This window comes from Melospiza melodia, chromosome 1 (genome assembly GCF_035770615.1).
Source record: "Melospiza melodia melodia isolate bMelMel2 chromosome 1, bMelMel2.pri, whole genome shotgun sequence".
NCBI classification, from domain to species: domain Eukaryota; kingdom Metazoa; phylum Chordata; class Aves; order Passeriformes; family Passerellidae; genus Melospiza; species Melospiza melodia.
The window spans coordinates 16504145-16520857 of NC_086194.1; the positions used below are offsets into that span (position 1 = coordinate 16504145).

The 16713-nt window shown below is 41.3% G+C and overlaps 1 protein-coding gene across 2 annotated transcripts; it reads left to right on the forward strand.

The window, feature by feature from the left end:
- The first annotated feature begins 316 nt into the window (after positions 1 to 316).
- Positions 317 to 6399, forward strand: LOC134414532 (microtubule nucleation factor SSNA1-like). Of its 2 annotated transcripts, none has more exons than XM_063149248.1 (2): positions 317 to 427; positions 1369 to 6399. In XM_063149248.1, the coding sequence occupies exon 2, from the start codon at positions 1414 to 1416 to the stop codon at positions 1756 to 1758; it is 345 nt and encodes a 114-aa protein (XP_063005318.1). In that variant the 5' UTR covers positions 317 to 427; positions 1369 to 1413; the 3' UTR covers positions 1759 to 6399. The 2 variants fall into 2 exon arrangements, with proteins under 2 accessions (XP_063005318.1, XP_063005327.1); XM_063149257.1 differs by having other exon boundaries at positions 320 to 423.
- Positions 6400 to 16713: the final 10314 nt, after the last annotated feature.

Consider the following 16713-nt stretch of genomic DNA (forward strand, 5'->3'; position numbering starts at 1 on the left):
CCTCTGTCCCCTTTGCTCTCGGGCGACTCTGCCTTCGGTAAACATCGGCTGCGTCCGCCGAGCCCGACGCCCCTCAGTCCCTCCCTTCGGCAAACATCGGCTGCCTCCGCCAAGCACGACGCCCTTCAGTCCCTCCCTTCGGAAAACATCGGCTTCTTCCGTAACGCTCGGCCCTCCCTGCCCCTCCCGCCTCGGCCCACTCTTGCGAGCGCTACCTGTCTTCGGAAAACATCGCGTTTTTCCGGAGAGACGTTTCCGCGCGGCCGTCAGGGCGGCGCCACGTTCGGAAGCGCTCGGGTATTTCCGTGACCCCTCACGGGCCGGCGCGGTCGTTGGCGGGCGCACGGGGCCGATTAGCCGAGGGCAGCGCGGCCTCGCTGGCAGAGCCGCTCCCTCGGTGGGGAGGAATCGCGATCCTGCCAGGCAGGTGGGGGCAACGGGGGGAATTGCGGGGGGGAGCTAGGAATGGAACGGTCTCCTCTTACCTACCCCCTCCTCCCCTTCCGCCCGGGCTCTCGATGTGCAGACAGGAGCCATTTTGTGCGCGGCGCGTGTTCCGCGGGACCGCGCTCCGCGGCGAGGAGGGTGTTAAAATGTCCCTGCGACGGCGGCCGCGCGGGTCGGGCTTCGGCCCCGCTGTGTCCGTGCGGGTGTGGGTGGCGGCACCCGTCCGTGGGCCCGGCACCCCGATCCGCGTCACCCAGTGTTTGGGAGCTCCGGGTGCTCGCCGTGTCGGGGAGATTCCCTGGCGCTGTCAGTGCCTGCTGCTTCGGGGTGGTGCCCGGTGAAAGGACGAGGAGCGAGGGCCATAAACTAAAACACCAGAAGTTTCACCTCGCAGTGAGAAAGGACTTCTCGTGTTGAATTAGGCTGCCCGGGAAAGGCGTGGAGTCTCCCTCTGCGGAGACGTTCAAAACCCACTTGGATGCTCCAGGTGACCCTGTCTTGCCAGGGAGTTGGATTGGATGGTCTCCAGAAGGCCCTTCCAACCCTCACCATTCCGTGATTCTGTAATTTTTGCTTATTTCTGACCAGGCCCTCGAAGTTTGTGGTACAAAGCATCCTATAGTCAGGATTGTATAAAGGTATTATAAATAAATATCATAAATACTTTGATGCTGTTGCCATGACAGCGTCATAGGGACCAGCAGCTTTCAGTAAAGGTTTAAGAGCATTTGCCAAGTTTTCTCCTGTTCCCCTCCTGAAAAGGGAAGAGATGTGGCACATCTGGGAATGGGCATGTTAACCTTAAATAGAGCACCTTGTCCTGTGGCTCCGTGTATGCTAATGAAGCATTATTCATTGCAACATCTTACAAATTGTTTTTCTGTTTCTTTGTTTGTTTGTTTTCCTTTCATTTGAGTGCAGGAGGCCGTTGCTGAAAAGGGACTTGAGGGAGGGAGTGAGTGCAGGATGACTCAGCAGGGAGCTGTTCTTCAGGGTTACAATAATGAACTAGTGAAATGCATTGAAGATTTATGTATGCAGAAAGAAGAACTGAACAAACAAATCCAGCAAGCAGAAGAGGAAAAGAATAAACTCCAGCATGATATCCAAGTCCTCAGTGAACAGCTGGAGTGTGTATGTGAAAACCTGGCCCAAAAAGTGGCTTCACGGAATGAGCTTGATAAAATACTTGCTGAAACTGAAGCTGCTTACATGAAGATTTTGGATAGCTCTAGAACTTTACTTAATGTCCTGAAGAAGGAAGTGGGAGGCTTAAAGCATTCACCAGATCTGAAAAGCAATGTATCCTGAAACAGTCAAATGTTTGGACTCTGCAGTGCTAAAATTCCACTAGGTGAGAAGTGTGGTCAGCCACAGAACCTTACAGCCACAGTGTAAGCAGAGAGGGATTTTCTTCCAGTCTTTCTGTATGTTTTGTTATTTTCAAATGCACTAGAAAATAGATTGAATAAAGTTGCCGTTTTGCTTTAAAAAATCTAATTAATTGAAGACTTCAAAAAGTGGTAGATAGGTAGTTGAGGTAGATGGGAGACTGTCAGTTTTGACATCATTGTGCTTCAAGGCTTAGAAAAAAGGCATGTTTTATTGCTTGACTTCAAATGGCTCCCAGTAAATGATTCTTTGAAAACTGGTGGATGCAAGTCAGTCAGATGCTACTTCTTTTCACTTTACAAATGCTTAGGCTTTACTGCTGGCACCAAGTAGAAATGAGCTATTCAGCTTCCTCTAGGAGCTTGGAGTTCTGTCTGATGCATGCACAAAGACAGACCCGTTTACAGTAATTGCCTACTTCAATAATAGAGGGATAAGGTGAGAAATCAGGAGTAATGCAGGGCATGGAGGCTTAAAATTTAGCACTGTATGTGGTTCATGCCTCTTCTGAGGCTGTTCTTCAAAGCTTGTTTAGAAAGGAGGTGTGCTGCAGTGAAAGTCAGGTTTGGTGCAAGTGCAGACAGCTACACCAGGAAGGCTGGAGCAGTAACTCACTTGGGGGTAAAAAAATGTGTCAGTAGCAACTAAAAGTCCTGAAAAACCACTGGGGTCCAGTTGAAAATACAGAGGTAAATGCAAGAGCAAAGAAGATAATCCTGGCTAAAAGCTAGAATAGAATGTCTGAAAGCCTTTTTAGTGCCTTTTAGCTCTATACTGATCTGTTAAATAATTATAGTAAGATTGTGGAGTATAATGAACACCCTGAAATGATGTGAAAGAAATACAAATGAAAGGTGAAAGAAGAAAATGAGAAGTGGTTTACAGCTATCAGCCATTCTTACAGAGGACATCAAAATAGAACTTAGCTTAGAGATCAGGGATGACATAACAGCATGGCATAAATTTCAATTTAATGCTGTTTTTTGTTTCTGCTGAACCTCTCTGTTCTGCAGAAATCTCTCTCAGCAGTGTGTGCACATACACGTGCATTTTGTCCCACCTATTTGTGTGTTACAACAATAACTTTTTAAACTGTGTCTTGTCAAATCTTCATTCAATACCAATTAATTAAATTGAAAGAAGTGCAGTTGAAATCTCCTGACTTGATAGTGATATGTCAGTCAGGTGCACATATAGAGGGAATGGAGATGTGGATAATCTTGGCAATAGCTCTTCATCAATAATAGAGAGCAAATTTTATGTTCTTCTGGTTGCCAAGCTACATCAGGGATGAGCTAATCAGAGTTTACTTGGCTGGGCTTCCCTCTGGGGGGTTCCCGGTGGGCAATGCAGAGGTGATAAAAGTGCATTATCTCAGGGGCTTTGCTGTTGTGGTGCTGCAGCACTCAGGACCACCTGGTTTGTGTTGAGGGGAAACACGAAAATTTTGCTCTCTTTAGTAGCAAAAAGTGATTTATTTGACTGGACATTTCATGACATTCTGTCTGCCCTTAGACTCGTAGTAGTAACTGATTTATAAGAAATAGGAAGATTCAGGAAAAGTGCTGCCTAAAGAGCAAGAACTTTGAGTTGCATATGTAAGCTGCTGCTTCTTATTAGCTGCACTGGAACTCAAAATTGTGAAAAGCAATTTGTATCACAGAAGGCTCATTTATAGAGAACAGTAAAGTTAATTTCTAGTTTTGATCTCACACAATAATTACAGGTTTGTTTGCCTTAGAGTAATCATAAATAATGCTTCTTGCTCTAGTGAAGCTGATAAAACTGAAGAAGCATTAAGAGAAGCCCTAAAAGACTTTAAAGAAATCTCCTTCACAGCCATTATTATGTATAGTTTGTAGCTATTACAGTGTCAAAACTAAATAACTGGAGATGCTTGATTTTTTTTTTTTACTAAAAAAACTAAGGGAAAAATGTAACTGTTGACTAGTACTTATGCACATTTGGGGGCTTCCCAGCATTCAAATAAAAAGCTGAAATGTTGCTAGAATTCCATTCAGTGATCCCAATCTAAAGTTTCCATTTAAATTCACATTTAAAAGTGGAGAGAAATGATAGATCTCTAGGGCCTGCTATTTTTAGAGTAACTCCCTAGTGTGGCAGTCATCCTGCACCTGAAAAGTTGCTCCTCAGAAATAGTGTTCAGCATTATATTCTGTATTTACCCAAATGAGCCCTTTTATTGACATGGTAGCCTTTTTCACTGCTTTTCCAGACACTAGAAATCTTGACATGAATAGCTTTTGTTAAACAACTTCATTTTGTTCAGAAGACATGCAGACTTAGTTGGTCCAAAGTATTGCTGGAAGGGAAGTGATAATTTGCAGATGGCAGCAGCTCTGCAAGGATAGCCTGAAACAGAAATTCTACCTGGAATAAGGCAGGCCCTAAGTTTAAAGTATACTTATTCCTAACCTAATTTTTGTATTGAATATTTATGACTCTCTGAGTTTGACCTGGTGCTTTACTGGAGTGGTTACAGTCTAGGAGCCTTACTGAGAAAAATTGGGTTCCTAATCTAAACTGCTGTGTTGAGTGTTCTGTATCTTATTGAGTATGTGAGGAGACAGTTTTTGAAGCTCCTGTCTGTGCCTGATTCAGAGGTTTAGTGAAATGCATCTGGATCAGTTGTCCAAAGTCCTGAATTTATGTAAAGGCAACTTTACCTGGCTTCCAAAGAACAGAAGATAACTGGAAGAGATCTGATGATTCCCTGCTTTTATAGCAATGCTTCTTGAAAATGTGCCCAGCACTTCACACACTAATGATCAACAGTTTTTTCAAAACATTTGACTGTTGACTCCCTGCAAGTAAACTGAAGAGATTTTGGCAGTTACCAAAGAAACTGCTTGTGGGTGGTATGTTGGAATAGAAGTTATTTTCTGTGTGGAAGTGCTTATAGGAAGCGCTGGGTGAAGTGCTCATGCCAGCAGCCATTCACACCCCGTTACTGTCTCTCTTCATAGGTGCTTGCCCTGCTGTTCAGGTGCCTCCCACATGCAGTTTCTGTTAATCACCTTACAGAAATGGAGGGGAGTGCACTGGGGGTTCACCCTGATTTTGAGGGTAGGGAATAAAGAGAATTTATGGATGTGAAGTCCTGGTTAGGGAAGACTGGAGCATGAGGGGGTAGATAGAGAGGTGGAGTTTCTCCTGATTCCTGTCTGCTCTAAGTGTACTTTACTGAGCTGCTGCCTACAGTTCTTGCTACCCAATAAATCAAATTCCAGAAATCATCTGAGCTTCATCTGAACTCTGGACATTCCCCCCCTTCCTTTAAGCCCACGGATGGTCAGCAAAAGAGGCAATCTGTGTTTTGTTTTCTCCTTCTGTCTTTTATTTCTTTCTGTTCCAGCAGGAAGCTGTGCAATCTGAGCCTCCTGTGTGCTGGGTAAGTGTGCTGCCAGGCTCACACAGGATGTTGTTTCCTGTCGTGGATGCTCTCCTATGAACAGTCCGCAGGGAATTGCTCGAGTTTTATAAAGAACCTCCAGTTCTGTGTGTTCTTGTGTCGCAGACATTTTTCCACAGAAATCCTTTCTTTCAGATTTCTGTGTCTTCTGGAAGGCAGAGGCCTCAGAAGGGAAGGTAAACAATTGTTATCAGCTGCTGTGGAATGCAATAGGATTCACCTTGATTGGCTCATTTTCTATGTTTATAATTAAGGGCCAATCACCAGTACAAGCTAGGGGACTGAGTCCTTGAAGACAACTTTGTTATAGATTCTTTTCTATCTATTCTTAGCTTAGCTAGCAGCTCTGCAAACCTCTCTCTATATTCTATTAGTATAGTCATAATGTATTATATATAATATCTTAATAAATCAAGCCTTCTGATCAAGATACAAGATTCACTGTCTCTCTATCACCAGCTGCGACCCACTCAGGCGCGGTAATATTCTTGATGTAGTCTGTATGTCAGATTGACCTTGGAGGGTTTAGGCAGAGGATTGGCAGGTTTTGGGCTTTTGGTGAATGCAAGAGATTTGTTTCCTTGGACTTGGAATTCTTCAGACCAGGAAGACCAGGCATCTTCAAATAGCCAAAGAATTGTACATTTAGACAATGAAGCAAGCTGAAGTCTAAGCCCAGGTGCCTGGACCTTGGATTGCTGTTTCAGAATTGAGAATCATTTCCATCTAGGGGTACAGTGACATTTCCATCTGTACTTGGGGTACAAGTGTGTTCCACTCCAAATCCAGTAAGTGGATTAAGCTGAACTGGTAATTCTGTAACAAGAACATTCAGAAGATTGTTAGCCAAGGGATTAAATGTCTACAGTTAGTTCATCATACAGATGAGACTTGTGCAGAAGACCAATTTCTGTTACTCCTTAGATGATTTTGCTGGTTAGGAGAGATTTCAGTGATAAGGTGTAGCTTGTGGCTGTTGCCTTAACTTTGAGCAGATCCTAGATTCTTGAGGTTTTATCAAAGAAGTAGACAAAAAAGTTATTTTTTTATAAGTTATTTTCTTTTTTAATTTCTTCCTTTTCAGGAATGAGCAAAGAATTATTAATAAATACTGTAGTGTTGATTTATTTGTGTGTGTGTTGGTGGTTTTCTTAACAGATGAATAGGCAAATTTTCCTAAAATCAGAGTGCTCTTCTAGCTTTAATGTATGTGTGTGTTTTTATATATAGATGTAAATATTTTCTTTTTTGGGTGAAGGACAGACAGTCTTTGATAAATTTGTGCACCAATTGCTTTGTCAGTGTCTGTTGTTTTACTGGGGTGGAGTCAGGCACCATGGCCATTTCTTGGGGTCTGTTCTATGCCTTTTTAAAATTTGGGATGGGTTTTTTTGTTCTTTGCCCTTTAACTACTTATAAATCTGTCAGGGATTTTATGAGATGCCTCAGAGTAGTCCTTGATGGTTGTCTGCCTCAGTTGCTTTCTGATGAAGTTTGGCTGGTAGCTGTAAAACCCAGCTACTTCCATGTTAGGCATTGGTGAAACATGGAGGGGTTCAAGCTTGCAGAGCAGGCAGCTCTGTGGTCATTCATAGCTCTAGCTTGTGGGGTTTGTGTGAAAAGTAGTGCAGTGTTGCAGTGTGTGTTGACTAAAATAAGGTGTTAGTAGAATTGGGCTAGGGGAACACTTCATTTTGTAGTGGCTTTGAAAAGTCATTTTACAAGATCTTGTGGGGTGGAACGCTTTGCGGGGTTTTTTACCTATTTGTGCAAGACTATGGATATGCTGCAGGAACTACTACAGAAAATGTCTAAATTTTAGTACATGCTTGGGTATCTTATTTAGCAGCACAGTGGAAAATAACAGTATAAAATACATGCATTTTGATCATAGCACACCCATTGTTTGTGACCCCATGCAAAGCTGATAATACTTGTAAGTATGCTTAATTTGAATGTCACAAATGGAGAAAATGTTACTTTTAGAAAAGGATTCATCCATATTAGAGGAAAACAAGCATGTGTTGACAGAGATCATGTTCAGGAAAAGGCATTTGAATGAAGTCCTGGCAGTCATGCTCTGGAGGTGGGGTTGATTGTGATTCCACTGATTGTGATGGGAGCTTGTTTCTCTCCCACCTCACTCCAGGGCCTGTGAAATTCCATGGAGTGGCTTCTCCTCTCAGCCTTAGCAGCACTCATGTAGAGTGTGTGTACTTGGTCCTGAAGGGATTTAGAACAGTGTTGTGTTCTTTTTTTTTTTTTTTTTTTTTTTTTGCTATCTTGTGTGAAGTAGGCATGCAGCTTCTGGCCAGCCTAAATCAGGAGTGTTAGAGACTATAAAACAAAGAGGCTGAACAATTTTTAACTTTTTAACTTAGAAAAATGTTTAAAATTATGAAACCTGGTAGACTGGTCACAGAGCATTTTAAAGTTAAATCTTCACAGGTGTTACTTTTTGAGCTTCATATGCCTAAGTTCTTTTGCTTCAGTCAAAGCTCCCATAATTGGCTTCAGGTTTTCCATTTAATGGGATACATGGGAACACTTCTAGAAAATTATTTACATCGTAGCTCATGACAATTTAATTCACATTTTTAAAAAAAAATATAGTTGATTTAGTTGAACATAGTAAAAAGTATCTTATTTCTTTCCTAAAGGCTTTCAAATTTCTCTGTCTGTATTCAGAATTAAATCAAAGTACTATTTGTTGTTGTTATATGATTATTAAAAAGTTGATACAGTTGGATACTGGTTCTGATCAGGCATGTCTGTCAGTTCCTGACACAAAATCCTCTTCATATTCTGCAAGCTTGCACTTTTTTAAAACCTCTTTTTCCTTATATAGTGAGAGCACTTAAAGTTGAATTTCAGCATGAGAGAGTTTGTTATTTGAATGTTTTTTTAATGTAGTTAGTGTTCAGGGATGAATCATACACTGTCAGGTGTTTAAAACAAAAACTGGCAGTAATTCTTAAATGGTTTTGCAGTTGTTCAGTAACAGAAATCCTGCTAGACATTTGTGCTGCTCACTGCCTTGTAGTAAGTGAGATTAATTGCTGTAACTCATGATTCCAAGGTACTTTTTGTTAAATACTGAGTCTTCCTCAAATGTTTTTGCTAGCATGAGTGGAATGGATACTCTATTCCAGGGAACATGAGGTGGAAGATGAGCTGCTTTTTTAGTAGATACCACCATCTGGAAAGAGAGGAGCATCCTTGTTAGCCTTGTTGTAAGGCCCACTGAAGCAAGCTGAAAAAAAGAAAACCCAGTCCATGCTGTCAGTCACAGGGAATGTGATACCCAATTGCAGCCAGGTTGTCTTTAAAGGCAGGAGCTCAGGTACAGCTGGAAGCAGTGAAGCTGCTGCAGAACTGGGCTTAGTTGTTTTCCTCAGGGTTGTTTTGCTCTGCCAAGAAGCAGTTGGCCCTGTGGACACACTCAAGGAATCTGATACACTCTGAAGTCACTGGACTTGTTAGAAAAGTGTGACCTGTTCTTGAAACTGAGGGAATCCTGCGTCTTAGTGATACGTGATTTAGTGACATGACTCCATGAGAAGGATATTTATTTAAAATCCTGTACATTTTAGTGTTTTTTCTAAGAAGGCTAAAGTCTTCTTGCTCTAGATTCAGGTTGTTCAAGTGACCAAAAATGCGGATGCCCACCCACGTTCCACTGAAGCCCACAAGCCCGTAATTTGTTGGTACTCACTGTGTAGTACACCAAGTTCTTGGTCAAATGCAGTCTTAATCCTTCAGTCAAGTTGCAAACTCTGTGGCTCCCCTTAGTTTAAAGGATTTGCATGAAGTGTTGCTTGCTCAGTTTGGAATGTGCTTTCGGTTTTCTGTTTGTTTGTTTTTTAATGAAGTATTCCATTGAGGCCTCCCGTGGCACTCTGCCATACACATTCATGGTGTGCATGTGAGAATGTTTGCTTTGAGAATGTCAGAAGGAAACTACCTGTACAGCAGCCATTTAACTGAAACAAAATTTGGTTTTATGCCATGCTGGTTTTCTTTTTAAATGTGGCTAGAAATGACACATCTATAAATACATATATTTATATAGGATATATAAACAAATACTTCCAATGAACTGATCACATAGTACCTCACAGAGAATGTTAATATCTTTATCCCTTTGATTGACAGTGACAGTAGTAATCTGCCCCAAATAAGGGACAGATCTGGGAATAGAGGCTTTGCTTTTTCAGCCTTAATTGAATGCTCTGACTTGGACTGGTTCCCAGGGATTCATGTCCTGTTTGGTGTTTTGACATAAATGGACAGGATTATGCATTCTCAACCTGTGTGTTGGGGTAGGGATAGATATAACTGATTAGAGGCACACTTTTTTGTTGTTGCTTCTTCCACATTGCATGCAGCTTGACGATGATGTTTAAATGTGTTACTCCTTTCTCCATAGACAGACCCTGCATGACAAGGCATCCCAGCTCCTGAGCAGCCACTTTCACTTTCCAGACCTGCTCTTTTCAAGCCCCTGCTTTGGGACGTGTAGGAGGTGGAGCAGAGAAACAAAAAGAACTTCTAATGATAGTTGCTAATTAATTACCTTTCAAATCCTAACCTTTTTCAGATACATTGCCTTTATAGACCCTATTGTTTTATCAGGCTGCTTATTACCTTATACTAGTCCATGTAAGACCACCAGGTTTTTTAGGCATGGAGGCTCCTTGATGCTTGAAGGTAGTGGGAGGTCTGAATTCTAGTCCATGTATACAGCATACAGAGCACATAGAGCAGGCTGTGAGGCAGCCATATTCCAACACAGCTTGTTTGGGGTTAATGGATTGAGGTAGTATGGCAAGGGAGGAACTCTGGATATCTGGATGGATGGGACTCTTCTGTAGTGAAAATAAGCTGGCTGCATGAATTCAGGTTAAGAACCTAGGACAGGTGGCACCTGACAGCAGTGTTCATATATTCACACATCATATGTATGTATATATGTGTGTGTGTGTATACTCACACATACATTAAAATGGATATATAAATATACTCAGCATTTTGTAAGTATAGAGAAAGCTGTCTAATACTTCAGTATTATCTGCCATTAGAAAAGACAATTTAAACAGGTTGCACATTAACAACTTGCATGAGGTTGTGTACTCTGTTTTTTCAGTAGTCTTTGCAGTCTTGCTTCCACATAAGCCATCATTTGTAGCACCATCCTCATCTTCCTCCTGCAACAGCTTTTGTTGCCTCTATTTCCTTGCTCCTTTTTTCCATGTGTTTAGTTATCCCAAGCTGCTGACCAGAACCAGGCTGCTCTTGTGATGTGTGGTGGGTCAGAGATGCTTTCACTATCCTTATCTTGATATTGTCCAGGCATGCTCCAGCACACTCAGGAAAATTGTTTGCATGATAAACAGATTACATTCAATTTGACAGGGCCCCAAAAGTTATGATTGGATGGGGTGACAATATTGTATTGCAGAGAAACAAGAGACACCTGATCTGAGTTTCATCCTAATAAAAGGATGTAGGTCAAAGTAATGGATGGAGGGGAATTTTCCTGATATGCTATGGAGATTAAAGAATAGAAGTTCATTTTGTTTGTCATTGAGCATAAATAATATAATCTTCTGCAGATAAAGGTCTATATGAGATGCTGTAATTTAATTTGTATTAAGGCTGTGTTCAGAGTGATATGAGTTTGTTTCAGAAATGTTTACTCTGTGTTTGGGAAAAGATTATAACTTGAAATTAGAAAGAGGAAAAGAAATAGAGTGCTGGATCTTGCAGATAATGATCTCATTGAGGAACCTGTTGTAGGTCAGCTGTGTCTTCTTCAAAGCTCTGAGTGTGATCTGTATTGCAAATTATTAAATATGTGCTAAGACAGAGTGGAGTATGGCACAATAAGGCTACTTGGAAAAAGTTATGTCAAGGCATTGTATGTATTCAGCAATTTTCTTTGCAATCCTGCTCTATTTTACAACCTAATCTATTCCCCACTAAGATGTGCTAGAGATAAACATTGCAGATGCCTTTGTGTGCAGAGAAGGAGAGGCAATTAAAAGTCTGCATGCTGTGAGGTCTCTGGGTAGCAGCAGTGTCTGTCCAGACCTTGACAGTGTTTTAGGGAACAGTTGCTTTTCCTGCTGGCTGGGCTGACCAAACACAAATAGTTTTTGAACAAGGACAGTAGCTCAGTTATTTTCATGCTGGCTGAAGTCCTGCTGGTTTGCATAAAGGTTCCCATTTTTATTTACTGGTAGCAAAGTCTTGGTGACAAAGTGGTTCCTCCAGATCAAATGCTGTTATATTAGAGCACATCATTTCATTTCTGACAAAGAAAGGGCAGACTTCTGATAATGTAGTGAAAGAACCTGGGGCAGGGCAGTATCTGGTATTGGCCTCCATCAAAGACAAGGAAAAGCACAAAAGAACCAAGCTGCTGGCCATGGTCTGAATCAAACAGGATTGCCTCCAAGAGTAGCAGGTGAGAGGGCTTTTCTTTCTTTTAACTTGCTCCCTCCTACATCATTACTGGGCTGAGTAAAAAAAAAATTCTTTTGAATAATAATAAATGGGATAATTTGCTTCAAGAAAAGCTAGTTCCACATAGGAGGCAGCCATGTGAGCTTTATTTATTTTTTCGAAATGCAAATTCTAAAAGCAAGCAACCATTGTAAGGAAAAGAGAAACAACAAAATATTGTGTTTGCTTGTCATTGCAGACTTTTTATACTTCAGTAACTTCACTCCTATGTGCAGTTTCTTGGCTGCAAGTACTGCTTGTCCAAAACATGGATTTTTGGTTTCAGGCTTGTTCAGTCTAAAATTCCTTTTCTTATTTTAGATAAACATAAGAAAGCAGTATACATTTTTTATTTATATTGCATGTATATTATATATACATGTTATATATTACTTATGTAAGTATGTTATTACTTAGATAGGTAAGGAACTTAACCTATAACTTTTAAGTACAAGTTTTTTCCCCATGGTTTGCAATGCCATGAATTACTTAATGTGTTACCACACTGATGGAGCTGGAGTGAGGCTTGGTTCTCAGACATTAAGATGACCTTTGAACTTTGATTAGCTGATAAGTATTTATAGTTTCAGGTGTTGGCAAAGTCGGAAGCAGCCAAGCATTGGGAAGTGTAACTTGACTTTGCAGATTTAAATTAGGATTTGCATATTGCCTTACATGGAACTTGACTTTGTTTCAAATAACTTCTGCATCTGGTTGTGTGGTGGGAGAGCACAGCCAAATGTTTTAAAGAGGTATCAAAAGCCATAGAGCCATTTAAATTGGAAGGAACCTCCCAGATGGTCAAGTCCAGCCATTAACCCAGAACTGCAAAGCCCACCACTAAACCATGTCCCTAAGTGCCACATCTAAGTGTCTTTTAAATAAATAATAGCTGCTTGAGCTACTAGATGCTACCTCTGCTACACTGGGATTGTTACATTGAGAAGCTGTGATGTAACTTGTAGTTAAAATAATCTCATTAGCAGGAACACAAATCCCCTTAAACTAACTACAGTAGTTGTACAGTGTCACTGGATTTCAAAATGTAAACTTCTGATTCTTGTGCTGTGGCCTGTATAAGAGCTAAGAAGGTAACAAAAATTAATCTTAAAATTCTGGAATGAGTTTTGAGATATTAATTAGAATATAATAGGTGCCTAAGGGTTTTATGCCACAAGACTCACTGAAAGTTAGTGGGTCTTGTGCTCTGCTTGTTGTTGCTCTGGTTTTTAAGATTCAGGATTCTGCATACATTTTCAGAGGCCTGGCTCCTGAAAGCAGGGCATTTTCTTTGTCTTTCTTCCCCCTACCCTCTGAAGTTACACTTCTGTTTCTTGTAAAGAAAAGGCTGAAAGCGCCAAAGCAAGTAGAAAGGCTCAGAAATGCAAATATAAACAATTCTAAATCTTTTTCATGATTTAACAACAGTCTCACACTTCGTGCTTGGCCTGGTGTGCGTCTTTTTCAGTGCCTAAAGCTGGTAATGGTCAAAGTCCTATTGAAAATTTCATACCATGTTCTGCTTCAGTCAAACCAGATGCAATGATGGCTCTGAGAAAGGCCCCCATAATCTGTGGCTGTAGGACATAACTGCCTTTCTGTACCTGTGAGGTACAGAATTTAAATTCCTCTCAGTACCTTTATCAACTACATCCAGCGTTCCACAGTCATTATGGGTTACTCAGAGCTTTTAATCCAGCCTCAATGTGATCTGCAGGTGTCAGGGAACAAGGTGTATGGAATTCTGGAGCAGAAGCTGGAAACCCTGTGGGCTGGCAGGGGAAGGGAGGGCTGCTGACTCCTGGCTGAGAGAGCATGCAGCACCAGTGCAGCAGCAGCCTGTCTTCTGCCAGAAGAACTATTAACCTGACATGATGCTCCTAGAATCAGGAATCTTAGAGGAACAAGCAATTTCAGGGCTGAAAGAGGCTCCAAGGGATCTCCAGACATCACAATGTATTTATTCCCTGTGAGTGAATGCAGGAAAGGTGGATGGGAAGGTGACTGAACAGAACGGGTTTGTAGTACTTGCAGAGCCTGCTTTGGAGTCTGAAAGGCCAAAAATATGTTCACAACATTTAGCTGAGGATTGAAGATGTGATTTAGAAATGGAACATTTTGTCAGACTGAAGCTAGAGATTGAAGTAAGTATGCTGTATAAAGGGTAGGACGAAGACATTTGAATAAAGCTAACTCTGATCAAGAGAGAATAAGCAACTGGCAACATCTAGAGGGATTTTTCTGAGAGAAGAACATCAGAAGAACTGCCAGAATTGTATAATTTTCCAATTTTTTTTTTGTTAAAACATAAATTAGTATCTAACATGAAGAAAAATTTATCACAATAGAAATAATTAAATCCTTGGCAAAATGAACATGAATTTTGATGCCATTCCACAATTATTTTTGACAAATGTTTTAAATTTGGCCCAAACAATAGCAAGGAGGCTTTGTGGGTGTCATAATATGCAATCTAGACTCGAATGATTTGTTTCAGTCGTCATAAAGAGGGGACAATAGAGGAAGCATGACAAAAATACAGACAACAATGATTAGGGCTGCACATAATTTTGGCTCTCCTATTTTTATAATAAATCTTTGTGGTTTGCTTAAAGCCTCAGCTCCCAGATTCATGTAGTAAATAAGCCAAGATTTCATTACACAAAAACAAGTTTCTGATTTCTGCAATTGCAAAAGAAATGCTTATATACAAAGAAAGAAGAGGAACCAAAATGCATCCTTTTAAGAGACAAAAAGTAAAATCCACCTTTACTCTAAAAAAATATAAAGGTGTGAAGACTTGATGCCACTATTAGTGCTCAGGTCAGTATTTATGGTGTGTTGGTTGCTCGGACAGACATTGCAAGGCCTTGTATCCCATCCTTTTTCTTTCTTTAGCAACATCCTCTCAGAGCCTGGAAAATAACATGCCTTTGCCCTCTATTTTATGTGCTTTTCCTTCAGCAGATGCTGCCAAGCCCAGCGTCTGATTTCAGTCCTGATCTGGAATAACTCCAGGGCCGTGCATCTCTTTCTTCCCTCCTAAGGGGGCGGTGGCAGGGAGGAGACTCAAGACCATTGTTCTCCCTCCCCGTGTCCCTCCTGCAGCAGCAGCCAACATTGTTCCTTTTTATTTACTTCCCCCTCTCTGTAAAGCAGCAGGGCTCGCAGCAGAGGGATGCAGCTCTCATTAGAGTAATTAGGCTGATTCATGAGAGAGAGGCACAGTGAAGGAGAGCTTTCCTAACCCGGTGTTCCCCACGGGAGGCTGGGCACCCTCCAGCTGCTGGCAGGGCAGTGCTGGGCCTCCCTGCCAGCTTGGACTCGAGAGCCCCCTCCTCTTCCACCTTTCATAGCAGTGAAAATGGACAAACACATGCAATAAATGCTTTTTTCCTTCACATGATATTCTTCACAAGTTGTGTGTTCCACATTAATATTAGAAGTCTAATTAAAGTAACAGAGGGATCCTTCCTTAGTGTTAACTAAGTGTATGTTTTGACTTACAAAGGACTCTTGAAGCAAGTTTGCTGTGTCACTGCAGCAGCAAGAGCTGCTAGGGCTTTGTTCCTCTCCTGCTCTGTGGAAGTTTTGCATTACTTTTATGAAGGGCTTATGTATGATGAGTTAGGAAATTGCCTTCTTCCTGGGAAAATGTTATGGATATTCTCTGTTCATCACATTTCCTTGGTGACTTCATGGCAAGATACAGTGTGTCCCTGGGAAGTCCTGCTGCACTTTGGAAGTCCCATTTGAAACGTGCATGGGCCTATTTAAAAACACATTTAAGCTTTTAAAACTGTATTATACAAGCAAACAAAAATAAAATATCATTAGCAGTTCTGCCTGTTGTGTTTCTGCCAGGCACCAGGATCAAACTTGTAAAACTTGCCAGCTGCCTGCACTTCCCAGTGCAATATTTGTGGTCACCTTTATGGAAGAAATGTAGTCATCAGTTGTCTTCACTAACAGGGTGGTATTTATAGTGCCTGAAGGGCAATTAAATAATTTTGAAGTCATCCCCCAAGTCTATAAGAGTATATTCTATCCAGGAGCATTTTAATGGCGCTAAAGGCATGTTCAATAGCCTCTCACATTGCAAACTGAAAATCCTCAAGAAACACAAGGAACTGCCAGTAGAACTAAGCCAGAAAAGTGAAAGCAATAAAAGAATGAGGTGTATCTTATAAACTGACATGGAGTATCTTACTGCAATTGTAATTGCCTCAAAATGCCTCACACCACCCACAATAAAAAGCACATAGGCATCATTTTCTGCCACCTTCACGTTGTCTCAAATGCTCTCAATACACTTTGAACTGGAACATTTGCCTCTGCCTTTTGCCTACACAGAAAAGCAGTGCAAGCCCCAGTTTCATTCATCCCGTTCCTTCATGCAAAGCCACAGTATATTTTTGGCTGCCACAAACTTGATCCATGAGGAAATATATCCCCCTTTCACAGACTTGCATTCCAGAAACTGAGTAAGAACATGTTTTTTTTATGAAACTTCATTTTTTAAAAAAAGAGGTGGGGAGGGCAACCCCTGGGACCTTTACAGCTGGAAGAAAAAATTTTGGTGCTTCTTGATACCTCATTAGTCTGTTCACCACAAAACAGCATCTAAAAATGTATCCAAACCATAACTTTATTCTCAAAGGTCACTGTTCTGATGGTTAAATATGCAACCTAGTTTTTTGTGCCTCCAGACACAGTGATTTCTCTGATGTGGATGTGGAGTATTCCCATGGGAGGAGCTCATGGTGTTGCTGTGTGCAAGGGCAATCTGTGGGGAAGAGACACAGCTCTAAAATGGAGAAATGGTTAAAACAGTGCAGAGTGCCTCTCCCCTAAACAATCATACTGTACTCGCTTTCCTTCTCAGGATTGCTGCCTTGGGGAGGTAACGAATTACCATTGCCATAAACCGTAAT

Excerpts from the sequence above, each read along its gene's own strand:
- LOC134414532 (XM_063149248.1), top strand. The coding sequence starts at position 1,414 with ATGACTCAGCAGGGAGCTGTTCTTCAGGGTTACAATAATGAACTAGTG.